General features: G+C 39.2%; 2 protein-coding genes across 2 annotated transcripts in view; one reads left to right on the forward strand and one right to left on the reverse strand.

Annotated features, from left to right (window-relative positions):
- LOC104452887 (2-carboxy-1,4-naphthoquinone phytyltransferase, chloroplastic) overlaps positions 1–1,294 on the reverse strand; it is a 4,106-nt gene extending 2,812 nt beyond the window's left edge. Inside the window, exon 1 of the mRNA XM_039317571.1 lies at positions 1,163–1,294. Coding sequence (XP_039173505.1) covers positions 1,163–1,294 — 132 coding nt within the window. The remainder of the gene's footprint in view (positions 1–1,162) is intronic.
- Positions 1,295–9,455: 8,161 nt separating this feature from the next.
- Positions 9,456–12,652, forward strand: LOC104452895 (G-type lectin S-receptor-like serine/threonine-protein kinase At4g27290). The gene is made up of 6 exons (XM_039317572.1): positions 9,456–10,731; positions 11,239–11,381; positions 11,478–11,688; positions 11,788–12,025; positions 12,113–12,263; positions 12,344–12,652. Exons 1-6 carry the CDS (start codon positions 9,456–9,458, stop codon positions 12,650–12,652), a joined length of 2,328 nt encoding a protein of 775 aa, XP_039173506.1.
- Positions 12,653–14,395: the final 1,743 nt, after the last annotated feature.

The following is a 14,395-nucleotide window of genomic DNA, read 5'->3' on the forward strand; positions in this document are numbered from 1 at the left end:
AGCAGCGAGAGCACATTGCCTCAGCCTAAACAACCTGGTTTTTTCAACGAGATGTCTGTGTCCAAAGCAAGTTCTTCAAGCAACAGCAAGCATAACAACTATTCGGTTAACGAAGTAACTATTTCACAGTTACTGCCTCGATGATATATCTGTAATTTCGATTGTGTTTATGTTGATCCCATATGAATACATTGCAAGACATTGTAGGGACATGTGAAACATTGCACCTTTTGTTTTCCAAATTTTGCTGGATTTCGGGAAAATGAAAGAGTGTGTACATGTACCACAATAGAGTGAAAATTTCAGGGTCTTTTTTTTTTTTTTTTTTTTTTTTGATTTTCTAGCCAAAAACCCCTAGAATACCTTAGTGTGAATACCCGTGAACTTAATGAAGTAAATTCTTTTTTTTTCAAAAGAATTCTTGATGTTTGAATGTTTGCTTCATTTTGAATCAACGAAATCATACTTTAGGGAATAAGTAGCCAAACTACAACCTAGATCAGTAATCAGTACTAAAACCTTTGCTCTGTCAAAGTCTATATAGTGATGTTTCTTCTATTCTACAGTGCAAAATAATCATGTCTTTTCCAATGACAGCCAAATGGCATTATGGCGACATCACAGTGCTACTTCAGATGCAACTGGAAAAAAACGTTTTGGGGAAAAGGAAAAGGATTTGATTTTTCATAAGTGTTGGCTATAAATGAAAGATTCTCGTATCATCTTAAAATCCATTTTTCCATATTGTAGAGGAACAGAATAACTGAAAACTAACGTAGGATAGAGCGTGGAATTCATTGATATGTTTAGGGCATGTTTGGCAACTTGCCAAACAGTAATTATTTATGTTATTTTGTTCTAGGAGTAGATTTGAAATAGAAATGCATTTGGTAAAATTTTTGTTCTTGAGAACAGATTTGGAGTAGAATCGAGAATTAAAAAAAAAATGATTCTTGTTCCCAATAACAATTCTAGAATCAAACACCTATTTTCTATTTCTTTTTATTTTTTCTTGTCTTTCTTCCCTATTTCTTCTTCTTCATTTGTTGCCATTGCCGCCGTTACATTATCCACTACCGTCCACCGCCGCCGATCATCGGAAACCGGTTTTGCGAGCCTACCAGAAGGCTCGCCAGGCTAGGGCGACATTCAGCGAGCTCACTAGAGGCAAGCCGGCCACCGAAAGAGGTGGGCCTCCGGAGCCTCCCTTGGCCACTAAGGCTTGACGACTAAGGCAAGGCTCGCCCAACCCCGACGAGGCTTGACCAACCCCGCCGAGGCTTGGGCGAGCCATGGTTGGGTGAGACTCGACCTCGCCCAGATCTAGTGAGGCTGCTCGCCTAGCCATGGCTTGGCCGAGCCGAGCCTAGTTGTCGGCGAGGCTCGATTGACGAGGGTCAGCCTTGTCGAGGTCCAACGATGCTCTAGTGAGGTCGCCCGCCTCGTCGGCCGATTCTCCCATCATCCCAAGGCCGACGACCGACAACTTGAAGAAGAAGAAAAAAAAAAAAAAAAAAGTAATAAAGTAATAAAATTATTTAAAAATTAAAAAAAAAAATTTTGAGTAGAAATTTTGAGCACGATACCAAATGCAATTCTATTCCGGAATCAAAATTTTGTGCAATTACCAAATGATTCTTTTTGCTTAGAAATTATTCCTAGGAACATAATAAAAAAGAATTATTTTTTATCAGAAATTTTTCCCGGAAACAGAAGCGTTACCAAATGCACCATTAGCAACCAATGTACCTCCGCCCATCTTTAAATGAAACAAACTAGGACTAGTTGATCTCTTGTTTTCCACAATAATTGGTATTAGAACCAAGCTTAGTTGAGTTGAAGTGAATCAATGGCAATGGAAGAAGGAAAAGTTAAAATTGACAGATTTGCACTAAGGATTTTGATTTCTATAAGGTGCAAATTGAGGATTATCTTTATCAAAGGAATTTGCACATACCCCTATTGGGAAGAAGTGAGCTAGAGTAAAGTTGATTAGAATTGTTGGATAGACAAGAGTTGGGTGTTATTCGGCCATTCATGTTTGCAATACTCATTATAAAATAGAAGCCACATGTTCACTAAATTCTCTTCTATGAATGTTGCCACTCATAGTCAAATTGTGAACCTCATCAAACGTTAAACTTATTGACCTAGAGGAATTACTAACAATTATAATAATAGTATTTCAACTATCGAGCAATGAAGATAATACAATTGAAGTACATACCTCCAAAATCAATGACCTAACAACAACGTTGAATTCATTGAAATGTTTAGCAAGTGACTCACCTCTATGAATTTTTAAATAAAACAAATGTCACATCAAGTAGATCTTATTGATCATAGAGGTCTTCTCATACATGTTCAATGGGACAATCATCGATCTAGTAGTGGTACTCACCTTCATCATATTAATTGCGATGTTACAAGTCAGCTCGCATATCCACCATTGAGTCTCTAATAATTATTCCAATAATTACATATCCGATTTTACTTATGGTCGAATATGCAAGCATATGTTTCATGCTTGTTTGAGTAATAGCAATGAGATTCTCCAATATCATGCTAAGAATAGTTAGGATTTTCAGAAGAATATGCCATTTGTTTAATGAGAAATAAAAAGGAATATCGAAAATTCGAGCGGTTGAAATTGAAGCAGCTACTTTTGAAGTAACAAAAAGAAAAGGAATGATTGGAGTGGGATAGTCAGAGTCAAAAAAAGGATTCCTCACTTCTTTCTCTCATTCAAAACCATGCATGCTTCATCTCGCACGGCTCCTAAGTGATAAAAGAAATAAGAACTCGTCTTCTTTCTTTTTTGATTATCTTCATGGCAGTTAGTATAGATGAATAAAGGCGGGCCACTTGAACTGAACGAGACCTATTCTCAACATAGGCGGCAAGGCTGAATAGTAAAGGGGACAAGCTGATTGCGGAGAGCCTTTTTCTAAAAAATAAAGGCTCTCATGTTTTTTCTAACATGGCTTGCTACATACAAGTATAGCCAAATCAAGATGAGACAGGGCGGATAGTCAGAGGCCGCAGCGGGACTACCATTGGAAAGCCCGCTCCCGATAACTAACATAGTAAGAGATTCTTGGATAGCAGTAATCTCTATGTGGAATTTCAACATAATTATTTTGGCCAATTATTATTGGAAATTGCTAAAATGGTGTCCACTCATCATTGGCTTTTCTAAATAACATGCTAACATAGACAATTTTACTTGAAATGACACTCTTTATAGATCGCCATGTCAGTGATTTCCGGCAACAATTGATTGAAAGGATTACATTGAAACTTTGCACAAATGTTTAGAATTTAATTGGCAAAATTGAGAAATTTATGATTAAATTAGCAATAAATTTATGATTAAATTAGCAATAAATTTATGACTAATTTGCTAATAATCCTAAAGAAGGGATTATAGCTTAATTATTGTGTATTCTAATAGACCTATCCATCCCAGGTCACATTATAAAATCACTAGCCTACACTAACCATACAACCATATTATTACCATATCTAGTATTGTCATGTATTTTATTTGCTTCGTAATCTCTTTTTCATGAACCGAAATATCATGCAATTAATATTTACCCATCTTTATAAAAGTCATTAACACATTGGCCATAATAAGATATTAGCACCTTAATCAATCAGCTAAAATTTTCAAATCTGTTCCGTAGATGCTGGTTTGGGTTTTAATTGCTGTTTGACAGAATAACAACTCGACTTATATTATATCGTAATTATTTTCATGGTTTTTTTTTTTTGTCATAAATTATATTTGAAGGCTCGTCAGCATATCTTTTGGGTATCTTCTAGATTTGTCAACGAGTGAAATCCCACAACTAGTCTTATAGAACTCCTCTCCTTCAACGCCACTATAGTCAATCAGAGTCGGTTCAATTATTTATTAGCTTATAAGACCATTTGATAATAGATATAGCAACTCGAACTAAACACGTTTATACTAGATTATTGATTTTCCGGTGAGAACTGAATTTAGTAAGACCTTGGAGGTTCAATTAAATTATGCTTAGGTATATAACAATAAATTATGTCATATTTGTCCATTTTGGGTTTTGGAAAGATATATTAATTGGACAATGATATAAATAGTTCCAACACTATTCGAGCGACTATTGACTTACCATTTTCTATCTTCTTCCTCGTACAACGTGAAGCAAGAGGCCTGACCTGAAATTAATGCAGATTAAGTCGTAAGAGACCACGTGCTCATGGTGGAAACTGGAACACACAAAAATAGTAGGCACGTTACATGAATCATGATCATTAAACTTTATGGTCACTTTGGAAAGATCGTTCAATGTTCAAATTCTTTTTTCAATTCGATCAATCAATTTGTTTTTACTTTCAATTAGATCACCCGACAGTCCTGCTCAAAAGTACAATCTAAGGCACTGTTTGGTAACCATCAAACAGGCCAAATTCTGATTCTTTGTTCTCGGAATCAGTTTCGCCTAGAATCGCGTTTGGTAAATTTTTGTTCCCGGGAACAAATTTGTTCTGGGAATAGATTGGGAATAGAATCAAGAACAAAAAAAAAGTTGATTCTTGTTCTGGGAACGAATTTGAGAATCAAAATCAAGAAATTTTCTTCTTCCCTTTGGCCAATCTCGCGACCTCCGACGACCACCGCCCGCCACCGTCCGCCGCTCGCGCCGGGCCGGGCGAGCTCGCGAACCGGGCGAGGTCCGGCGAGGCTCGGCCTCCCAGATCCGGGCGAGGCCGAGCCTCCCGGTGGCTGGGCGGGCCTCGTCGGGGTGGGTAGGGGCTGGGCAAGCCTCGCGACGCCTGACCCCCCCACCGGTGGCCGGCAAGGCTCACATGGCCACCGGCGAGGCTCGCCAGCCCCGCCCGTGGCCCGGCAGCCTCGCCCAACCCCGATGAGGCCGGCTTGGCCACCGGCGGGGCTAGGCGAGCCTCGCCCAACCGCCGTGAGGCTCGGCCGACGAGGGCCGGCCTCGCCGAGGGCCGACGCTCCGATGAGGTCGCCGGCCGAAGAAGAAGAAGAAGATGAGAAAAAAAAAAAAAAAGGAAAAAAAAAAAAAAAAAAAGAAAAAAAAAATGAAAAATGAAAAAAGAAAAAAGAAAAAAAGTAAAAAAATTATTTAAAAATTAAAAGAAATTGATTTGGAACAGAATTAATGAACACGGTACCAAACGCAATTCTATTCCAGAATCGGAAATTTTGGACAATTACCAAACAGCTTAAAATGCTTAGAATCAGTTCCCGAGAACAGAATAAAAAAGAATCAATCTGATCAGAATTTACTCCTGGGAATAGAATCGTTACCAAACGCGCCCTAAAACTCTCTTCCTCGATCTGTTAACATTTAATTTGAGTTTCATCATGTCGCTAAATCGTTGTCGAATCTTCCTTGAGTCCTCTGTCTTTTTTCTTTCTACGTTTTTTCATATCGGAGCTTGCATAATCTTCTCCAATATTTGTTTTTTTTTTTTTCCAATAGGTGAGGGGAGTGACATGAGCGGAAGTGAAAACAAGATCCAGTAACTCAATTAGAAAAGAGTAATGCTAGATTGCCAAAACCAATCTAGTCAATCGGTACCATAATTAGCTAACTACGAAATGGGTATTCAAATAAGCGAGTCGTTTCAACAACCCTCGTAAGAATTCGTCACATATAGTCAGCATATCGGTTTCTCAAATTAGACTGATATACACGACATCATCCTTGATGTACGAAACATGAAAACTATGTGGCTTTTTTAAAGTTGCGAGGGCAATAATTACAAACTCGATTATCATACTGATCTCATCCATTAATCAAGTTCACGATTTTTGCACGTTTAGTCAACGATGCTGTGAATTATTTTACTTCATTCAACCTTATTGCTGAAATCATTGTGATGGACTCTTGGTCTAATTCGTAATCCTTGCATCCGTTGATGGACATTTTCTAATGAAACCCATCACCTGAGCAGTATTAGCCAAAATGTTACCAAAAAAAAAAACACATGATAATAAGAAAACCATATAAAAAAAAAAATCACCCTTGATGCGGGAGCATTGGCCTTTTTCTATCAAAGAAAGTTGAAAATGTCGATTATGCAAGAAAGTTGTTGATCAGTGGACAAGTTGTTGTTTTCGTGGTTGATGATTGGCTACCAAGACATTGATCTACAAGTTTATTGTTGATCCAAGACTACTAATAGACTATATAACAACCGAAGGCTGTTTTAGACAATTTCATTTGTTCATTTGTTGTTTGGCAATCTTCAAAGATGTCAATTGGACTGTCCAAGGAGATGAATGAATTTAGAGTCTATTTTAATTACTTTAAGTCTAGTCAAATGTCACTAGTGAGTCTTAAGTGCATTGTAATTTTCAAAGAGTCAAAGATTAAGTTTCTAGATATTTTAATGCATTTTCTAGTTCCTATGTCTCTAATTAGTTAGGTAGTTTCTTGTCTTCAGTGTTTAATCTATTTCCTATGTAATAATCCATCTATATTATGAGGCGAATTCTCAAATATAAGACAGTGAATTTTGAGTATATGAATATTCGAGATTTTCCTCTATGTGAGCGAATATCTTTGGAGAGTAGATTACTCCTAATTTCTATATCCTTAGAAGGTAGATTCTTCCTTGGTGATGAGCCAAAGTTGTATACTCAATTGATGGGTTTTTTTTTTTTTTAATTTTAATGTAGGACTTGGTGGTGAGCTTCTTCAATCTTTAAATCTTGTATCCTAGGCTAGTAATTTCTGTAGGCCTTGGTGATGAGCTTCATCTATCCCAATCTTGATCCTCGGCTGGTAACACATCATGTGCGCCTTGGTTCCAATCATATTCTGTCCCTCATTTGGCATTTACCCATCGACATTCATCCCCCATACACTCTCCCATCTTCAATAATCACTCAAAACCACTCTCACCCATCCCGCAAGCGCATCAACCTTCCCGTCTATCAATCAAAACAAACCCCTCGCTTCCTTTTTCTTTTAATGGACTCTTGGTCTAACTCATAATCCTTATATTCTTTCTAACTAGAACTATACTTATTATCTTCACCGATATTCCTTTCCCCATTATCTTCTTTTTTGCAGCAGTCTTTTTTTTATTTTTTATTCAGAAGATCAACGAGAGTGTTGGTTATTTGACGGGAAAACTGTGTTATCGATTTTGGCTCCGCGGCAGTGCGTTCAGATTATATAATGATATTTCGAAGGATCATTTGATCGAAATAGACCTGCTCTCGGGGACTTTGTTTGAATAAGTTCGGTGAGCGCACGTTTCCTTCAACGATGATGCTAATTGTTTTTCTCAACCTAATTGCTGACGTCACTCTCTTGTTTGATTGAGGCTGGACAAGAGGAAAGGCGAGATGTGAACATATGCACGTTTCAACTTAGCTAACCTCAATGATACGTTAGGTGGGTTTGGGTCCTCCATGACCTCACTTAGGCGGCTCTCCAATCATGTTTCGCCAAGTGTGCATAAAAAATACAATTAGTCAGATCACGTGCCGTCCCCATCGGCACGTGGAGACAATCTTCACACGTCGCAGGTCCGCATGTCACTCGTCATTTCTCTCAACTCTTTGAGATAGTGAAAGAGGATCTGAGGCCATCTTGGACTTGACTATGAAAACTAAGACCAGATGCAATTTATTAGAACAAGAATTAACTTCAGTCAAAGGCCAGAAGTGCCAAACCTCAGATTTTGGTCAATCTAGTGAATTGCTTGAGCCATAAAAGATTTTTTCGTTTCATAATTCTTCGTATTCTTGGTGCAAGAAGTTGTTACGGTCAGAATTATCACAGAAAAAGAAGAAATTGACCATGATTTCATATGAGATATCACATGATTTTATTATAAATTAAACGACATGGTGGATATTACAATCATACTCAATTCACTTAGTACAAACTATCATTCAGAAGTGACCGATTTTATTATTTTGACAATTATGCTTTTACTACTTTACCAATCGTGTCGTCCTCACTATTTTGATGGTTATATCTTCTCCATGTCTTCACATCAGTTGTTTATAAATTTCTTAACTACACAACTTCACATTTTTATGAATTTCCAGTTTTGCGAAGATCTCTCGAACGATTGTGTCTGGAATCGTCGACTTCCGCTATTCAGATGGTTACTTTATCTTGTCGACCGTTGTGCCAATCGTCATCTTTAGTTACTTCAATCAACCTTTATTTGTCAGATATATACCCGACTCGTCTATTTTCATTTATATTTTCTATCGGCTAAATCACTTTTCTAATCTACTGGCTAAATTTGTCAGCTGTGGTGTCAATTTTTCCTTCGCCACATCTTGCTTGGCCTCGCCTATTCCGAGTCGACAATCAATGACTTAATCATTTATTTTTTTTTTTTTTTGGAAAAAAAAAACTTCCAAATTATGTCCCATAACATATTTATCCTAAACTTATAATATAAAAAACATCAAACTTTTATATATGTGACATATCTATCTTCTATCAAGTTTATATTAGATGATTTCTCAATAAAAGCATCGTCTTTTTCACTTAAAACATGTCAAAACCGTTTGCTTTTCAGCATTTATAAAGACTTGTTTGAGCAAATGAGTCTTTATTTTTGATGTCAAAGGTATACTTTAAAATTTTTTGTGGTTTTTTTTTTCTCTCTTTTTGGTGTCAAACGCTTTCCTATGCGAAACGCATGGACATTCCCAGCTCCTACCCAGAAACCGACATCCGTGAGAATGACGACTTTTTTTAGGAGGCTTTTGATGGTCTAAGTTTTGACAATTTTAAGGAGATTTTGACAATCTTTTGTCGCATTACATTATTTTATATTCACCTTGAGTACGTTTGGAGTCATATTATCATAATCAAAATTAATAAATTAATCACTAATTGTTGCTATAACAGGGTCAACTTACAAAACAAGCACACCTCGTACTCATCTCTACAGTCCTCATTAACTTTAATATCCAACTAATCAGTATTATAATATTGAGGTGAAAGCGTGGCCCTCTTTGTTATTTTACCGATATGATCTCCGCCGCCCGGATCTTAAGCTCCTACGATAGATCCATTGATGTGACATTAGAAGCCAATCACCTATCTGTTCTCGCTGTGACATGGAATCATGTCTTTGTCGCGCACTTGTCATCCGTTCGGGTTAGAGGTGTGTATGGGACCCATTCTTGGTTCCAAATTTTTAGAATTGAAAATAATCGGTCCAGTTTCTGATTTCAAATGCAGAACCCAACCGCCCAAACTGGATAAAGTGCTGATTTCAACGACTAATGCTTTTGCCCATCACTTAGTAATCATAATATGTCGTCAAGATCCAACATTGTGGCTAATTCCTATTTCATAAAGCAACTAAAACGGAGGAGAGATTAATCAGATAATTGCCTCTCTTAAATTTCCTCATGAATCAGAAGTCAGTATAGCATTAGCTGAACAGCATCTATGGAGTCATGCTTTCCAATTCTTCTACGCAGCTTGTGCTTCATGTCCCTGGTGTTGCAGATAAGCTATGCATCGGACTCCATTTCAGCTGGCCAGAACATCACAGATGGCCAAACGATAGTCTCTCCTGGCGGGAACTTCGAGCTAGGATTCTTCAGCCCCGGCAGCTCCAAGAACCGGTACGTGGGCGTATGGTACAAGAAGCTATCGGCCGGGAGGGTGATTTGGGTCGCAAACCGAGAGAATCCCCTGAATGATTCTTCAGGAGTCCTAAAGCTCACTCCTCAGGGTGTACTCACTCTCCTGAACCACAACAATGGGGTCGTTTGGTCCTCCAACGTGTCAAGATCTGCCCAGAATCCGATTGCGCAGCTTTTGGATTCCGCCAATTTCGTCATAAAAGAAGGAAACGACAATGACTTGGGTGATGCAATTTGGCAGAGTTTTGATCACCCTTGTGATTCGTTTCTGGCTGGCATGAAGTTTGGTATAGATCGAGCAAAAGGTCTGGACCGGTACCTGACCTCGTGGAAAAGCGTGGACGACCCTTCACTTGGTGATTTCACATATAGGCTCGATTCTTCGGGATATCCGCAGCTGATCGTGAGAAACAGATCGGTAGTGCAGTTCAGGTCAGGACCTTGGAACGGCCTTCGGTTTAGCGGGTTCCCTCAGTTGAGCCTGAATCCTGTTTATAGCTTTGGCTTCGTCTTCAACCAAAACGAAATTTACTATTACTTCAATATTCTGAACAGTTCCGTCCCATCGATGCTCGTTTTAAACGAGAATGGGATTGCTCAGCACTTCAGTTGGGTAGATCGGACACACGATTGGATACTGTATTCGTCTGCTCAAACGGACGACTGTGACACTTATGCATTATGCGGAGGGAATGGGAACTGTGACATTGCTAGCTCTCCAAAATGCGTGTGCTTAACAGGCTTCATGCCCAAATACCCGAGCGCCTGGGAATTCGGGGATTGGTCAAACGGTTGTGTCCGGAGGACGGAACTGGATTGCCTGGGAGGAGACAAGTTTCTGAAGTACACCGAAGTGAAGTTGCCCGACACCAGGCAATCGTGGTTCAACGTGAGTATGAACCTTCAAGAATGCGAGCAGACATGCTTGAGGAACTGCTCGTGCACGGCTTATTCAAACTTGGATATTAGAGGGCAAGGAAGCGGATGCTTGCTTTGGTTCGGTGACCTGATGGATATTAGACAGTTCAATGAGAACGGCCAGGATATTTACGTAAGGATGGCCGCATCAGAAGTCGGTATGTGTTCAAACCCTGAGTTATTTTCGACCAGATGACACGAGGAAGAGAATGAGTACGAAATAACTATCGGATTCTTTGTAACTTCTATTTTCAATTCGTTCTAATGTGTATCAAGGTGGGAGTTCGAGCGGAAATACTGGCACAAGGAAAAGCACAGGCATCATTGTCAGCACCGTGCTGTCCGCGGTGCTTCTTCTCGGCATCATGGCTGTTTTCATAAAGTATAGGAGAGATGGTAAAGTCATTTTATCTTCCAAGCAAGATGTCTTTCTTGATACACAAGTCATTTTTCACTCTTGTTAGCATAGGTTTTAAATGTTGCTGCTCTGCATCAAATGCAAAGTTTCATCAGATCATCTCTCTCTGGAAATATCAATGAACCAAGTGGCCTGAAAATGAATGAACCAAATGTTTGTTGCTTTGGATTCTGTTTTGGGATTTTTAAAACTCAATTATGAGTTCTCTTTATATGATGAATTTACTCACTTTAATTCCTACTTGCAGGACAAATCTTTAGATGCTGCCATCAAAACCATGGTGAAGATCTAGACTTACCTATGTTCGACCTGACAACCATAGTGAACGCTACGAATAACTTCTCTGAAGACAACAAACTCGGAGAGGGAGGTTTTGGAGCTGTCTATAAGGTTACTGTTCTTGGTTTTTCAGAATTCTAGATCTGCTCGTCCATATCCAAATTCACAACGAAATGAAGGAATTAAAAAAACGGCTCTATCTTTTAGGGTGTTCTGAGGAATGGCCAAGAAATTGCTGTGAAGAGGCTGTCGGAAAACTCTAGGCAGGGACAGGATGAGTTCAAAAACGAAGTCGTCTACATCGCCAAACTTCAACACCGAAACCTCGTCAAGATTCTGGGATGCTGCGTTCAAGTAGATGAAATGATGTTGATCTATGAGTTCTTGCCCAACCGGAGCTTGGATTGTTTCATTTTTGGTTCGCTTCGCTCAAGTCCCTACATTTTCATTTCTTTTGTCATAGAAAAGGAGTGAAGAAGCTTCCATTTAATTACTCATGAGGCCTAAAATTTGGCAGATCAAGAGAAGGGTGTTTTACTGGATTGGCCTAGGCGCTTCTCTATCATCAACGGCATAGCCTCAGGGCTCCTATACCTTCACCGAGACTCAAGATTAAGAATAATTCATCGAGATCTGAAAGCTGAAAACATCCTGCTCGACAACGAAATGAATCCAAAGATATCAGACTTTGGTTTGGCGAGGAGTTTCGGAGGTAATGATAGCGAAGCGAATACAAAGAGAGTGGTGGGAACGTAGTGAGTACTCTCAACAAGTGATCTTCACTGGATCTGGTCCATTTGCTTCAAAAACTAATCGCTCTTTTCAATGGCTTTTTTGCATAGCGGTTACATATCACCAGAGTATGCTATCCATGGGTTATATTCGATAAAATCGGATGTATTCAGTTTTGGTGTCGTAGTGCTGGAAATCGTGAGTGGGCAAAGAAATCGAGGCTTTAATCATCCTGACAACCATTTAAGCCTTCTCGGATTTGTAAGTCATCAGATCTTTTTGTTTTATTATCTTCAGGTTAGTTTCTAGTCTTATTCTAGATGACTGAAACAATCTTGCAGGCCTGGACACTGTTCAGAGATCGAAAGCCTATGAAGCTGGTTGATCCATCGATCACATCCACATTCAATCCTGCGGAAGTTTTACGATCGATCCATATGGCTCTGTTGTGCGTCCAACAAAATTCGAGAGATAGGCCGGAGATGTCGTCCGTGGTTATGATGCTGGGCAGTGAGAGCGCATTGCCTCATCCTAAACAGCCCGGTTTTTTCAGCGAGGAGTCCGTATCGGAAGCCAGTTCTTCAAGCGGTGGCAAGCACCAACAATATTCAGCCAACGAAATGACTATTTCAGATGTACAGCCTCAGTGATATATCTGTAGTTACAATATTGTATGTATTAATCTTACATGAATATGAGAGGATCGTGGCGTTCGTATTGAGGGTAATCTCTTAATCTAGAATTGCAAGACGTTACAGCCTTACAGGGGCATACGGAAGATTGCACCTTTTATTCTTCCAAAATTCAGGGGATGCTAGTCAGAAAACGAAAACTTTCTGGGTATTTTTTTGTTATGATTTTATAGCAAAGAACCCCTTGAATACCTTACTCGAATACCCGTGACGTTGATGAAATAAACTCACATTAATAAAAGAATATTTGATAAATTAATGTCTGCTTCAGTTTGAATTGACGAACATACAATTAGGGAAGCTCGTCTTAGTTTAGAAAACAGCTACAGAAGTGAAAAGGTAGCTCTAACTGCAAGCGTATTCAGCATCCAGTACTAAACCTTTGCTCTGTCAAAGTTTGTACAGCTGTTTCTTCTTTCTACTATTTCAAAATTTCCATGTCCATCCAATGACAGCCTGCACTATAGCGACATCATTTAGCTGAGATGCACCTAAGACAGCAAGAAGGAAAATGACTTCATTTCCCAATATGATCTGAAGATATTGGACTTGGGTTCGCCAAGATGTTTTCCGATGTAATGAGGGGAAAGGGAACCAAACACAAAGGCTGCATTTGAGTCTAGATAGTTATCCTATCCGATGTTTGGGAATGTCCACCGGATCGGATATACCCGGATACATCCGGATAAAACGGCGAATAAAAAATCCGAGGGAGGGGGTGGGATAAGCTCGGATTGGATAAGAATTTTTTTTAAGGAAAGAAATAACTTAACAAAAAAGAGAATATATTATAAGCATCTATGTCAAATGGATGCCTCCGCCTCTCCGATTCATTGTCAGCCCTCTTGTTCCACTTCTTCTCCCATCTTCGCTTCTCGTACGCTAGCAATTGAGTGCCCCTTCCTTTGGATCATGGACTTGCTGAATCTGATGAACAAAAGTGGCTTTTTGAGACGAATAGGGCAGAAGTTTTCTCATAGGCATCTGTGGAACTAATTGAAGCATTGCTTATGCCACCTCAAACATCGGTGGCTGGAACTTTGGCTCCACCTGCAAGGATTACGTTGGACGTCACAAGGGAAGAAGGGAAGATGGTGATGGTGATAAAGCAGCTGTAAATCTTTGGTATCATTGACAACTTGGGACCTCAATCGATTTGAGGCAATGCAAAGACTACTCTAGTGGTCACCTAAAGTTCCCCACCCACCCTCTCTATCGTAGTCTAAGATTTACCGATTTGTGTCACCGTTGCACGACGATATTGGTTCTCACCATTTTCAATGGTGGCCACTGTGGAGGTGACCACAATTCCTAGATCTAGGGTTTTTCATGGCCTTTAATCAGTTGAATTTTCTAATTTTTAATTTTATAATTTAATTGAATATCATATTTATTTTTTAATCTTATCCTGAAGTGCGCCAAACATTTGATAGGATTAGATATGTCCGCCTTTGTTATCCAGAGGATTTAATATCCTACTTTATCCTATCCTATCATGATTATTATCCCGATGACCAAATGTAGCCAAAGAGACTAAAAAGTTTGACCGAACATAGTGAATTCTTGAGTAGGACATCTGAATTATGCTTCATTTGCTTCGAGAACTAATCATTCTATTTAATCATTCCGGTGCTTTAGTCCAAACTGTGAAAACCAAAAGAAACCGAGGCTTCAGAATTGTCACGCCCCGAACCTCGAGCG

Source organism: Eucalyptus grandis, chromosome 7 (assembly GCF_016545825.1).
Source record: "Eucalyptus grandis isolate ANBG69807.140 chromosome 7, ASM1654582v1, whole genome shotgun sequence".
Lineage (NCBI taxonomy): Eukaryota > Viridiplantae > Streptophyta > Magnoliopsida > Myrtales > Myrtaceae > Eucalyptus > Eucalyptus grandis.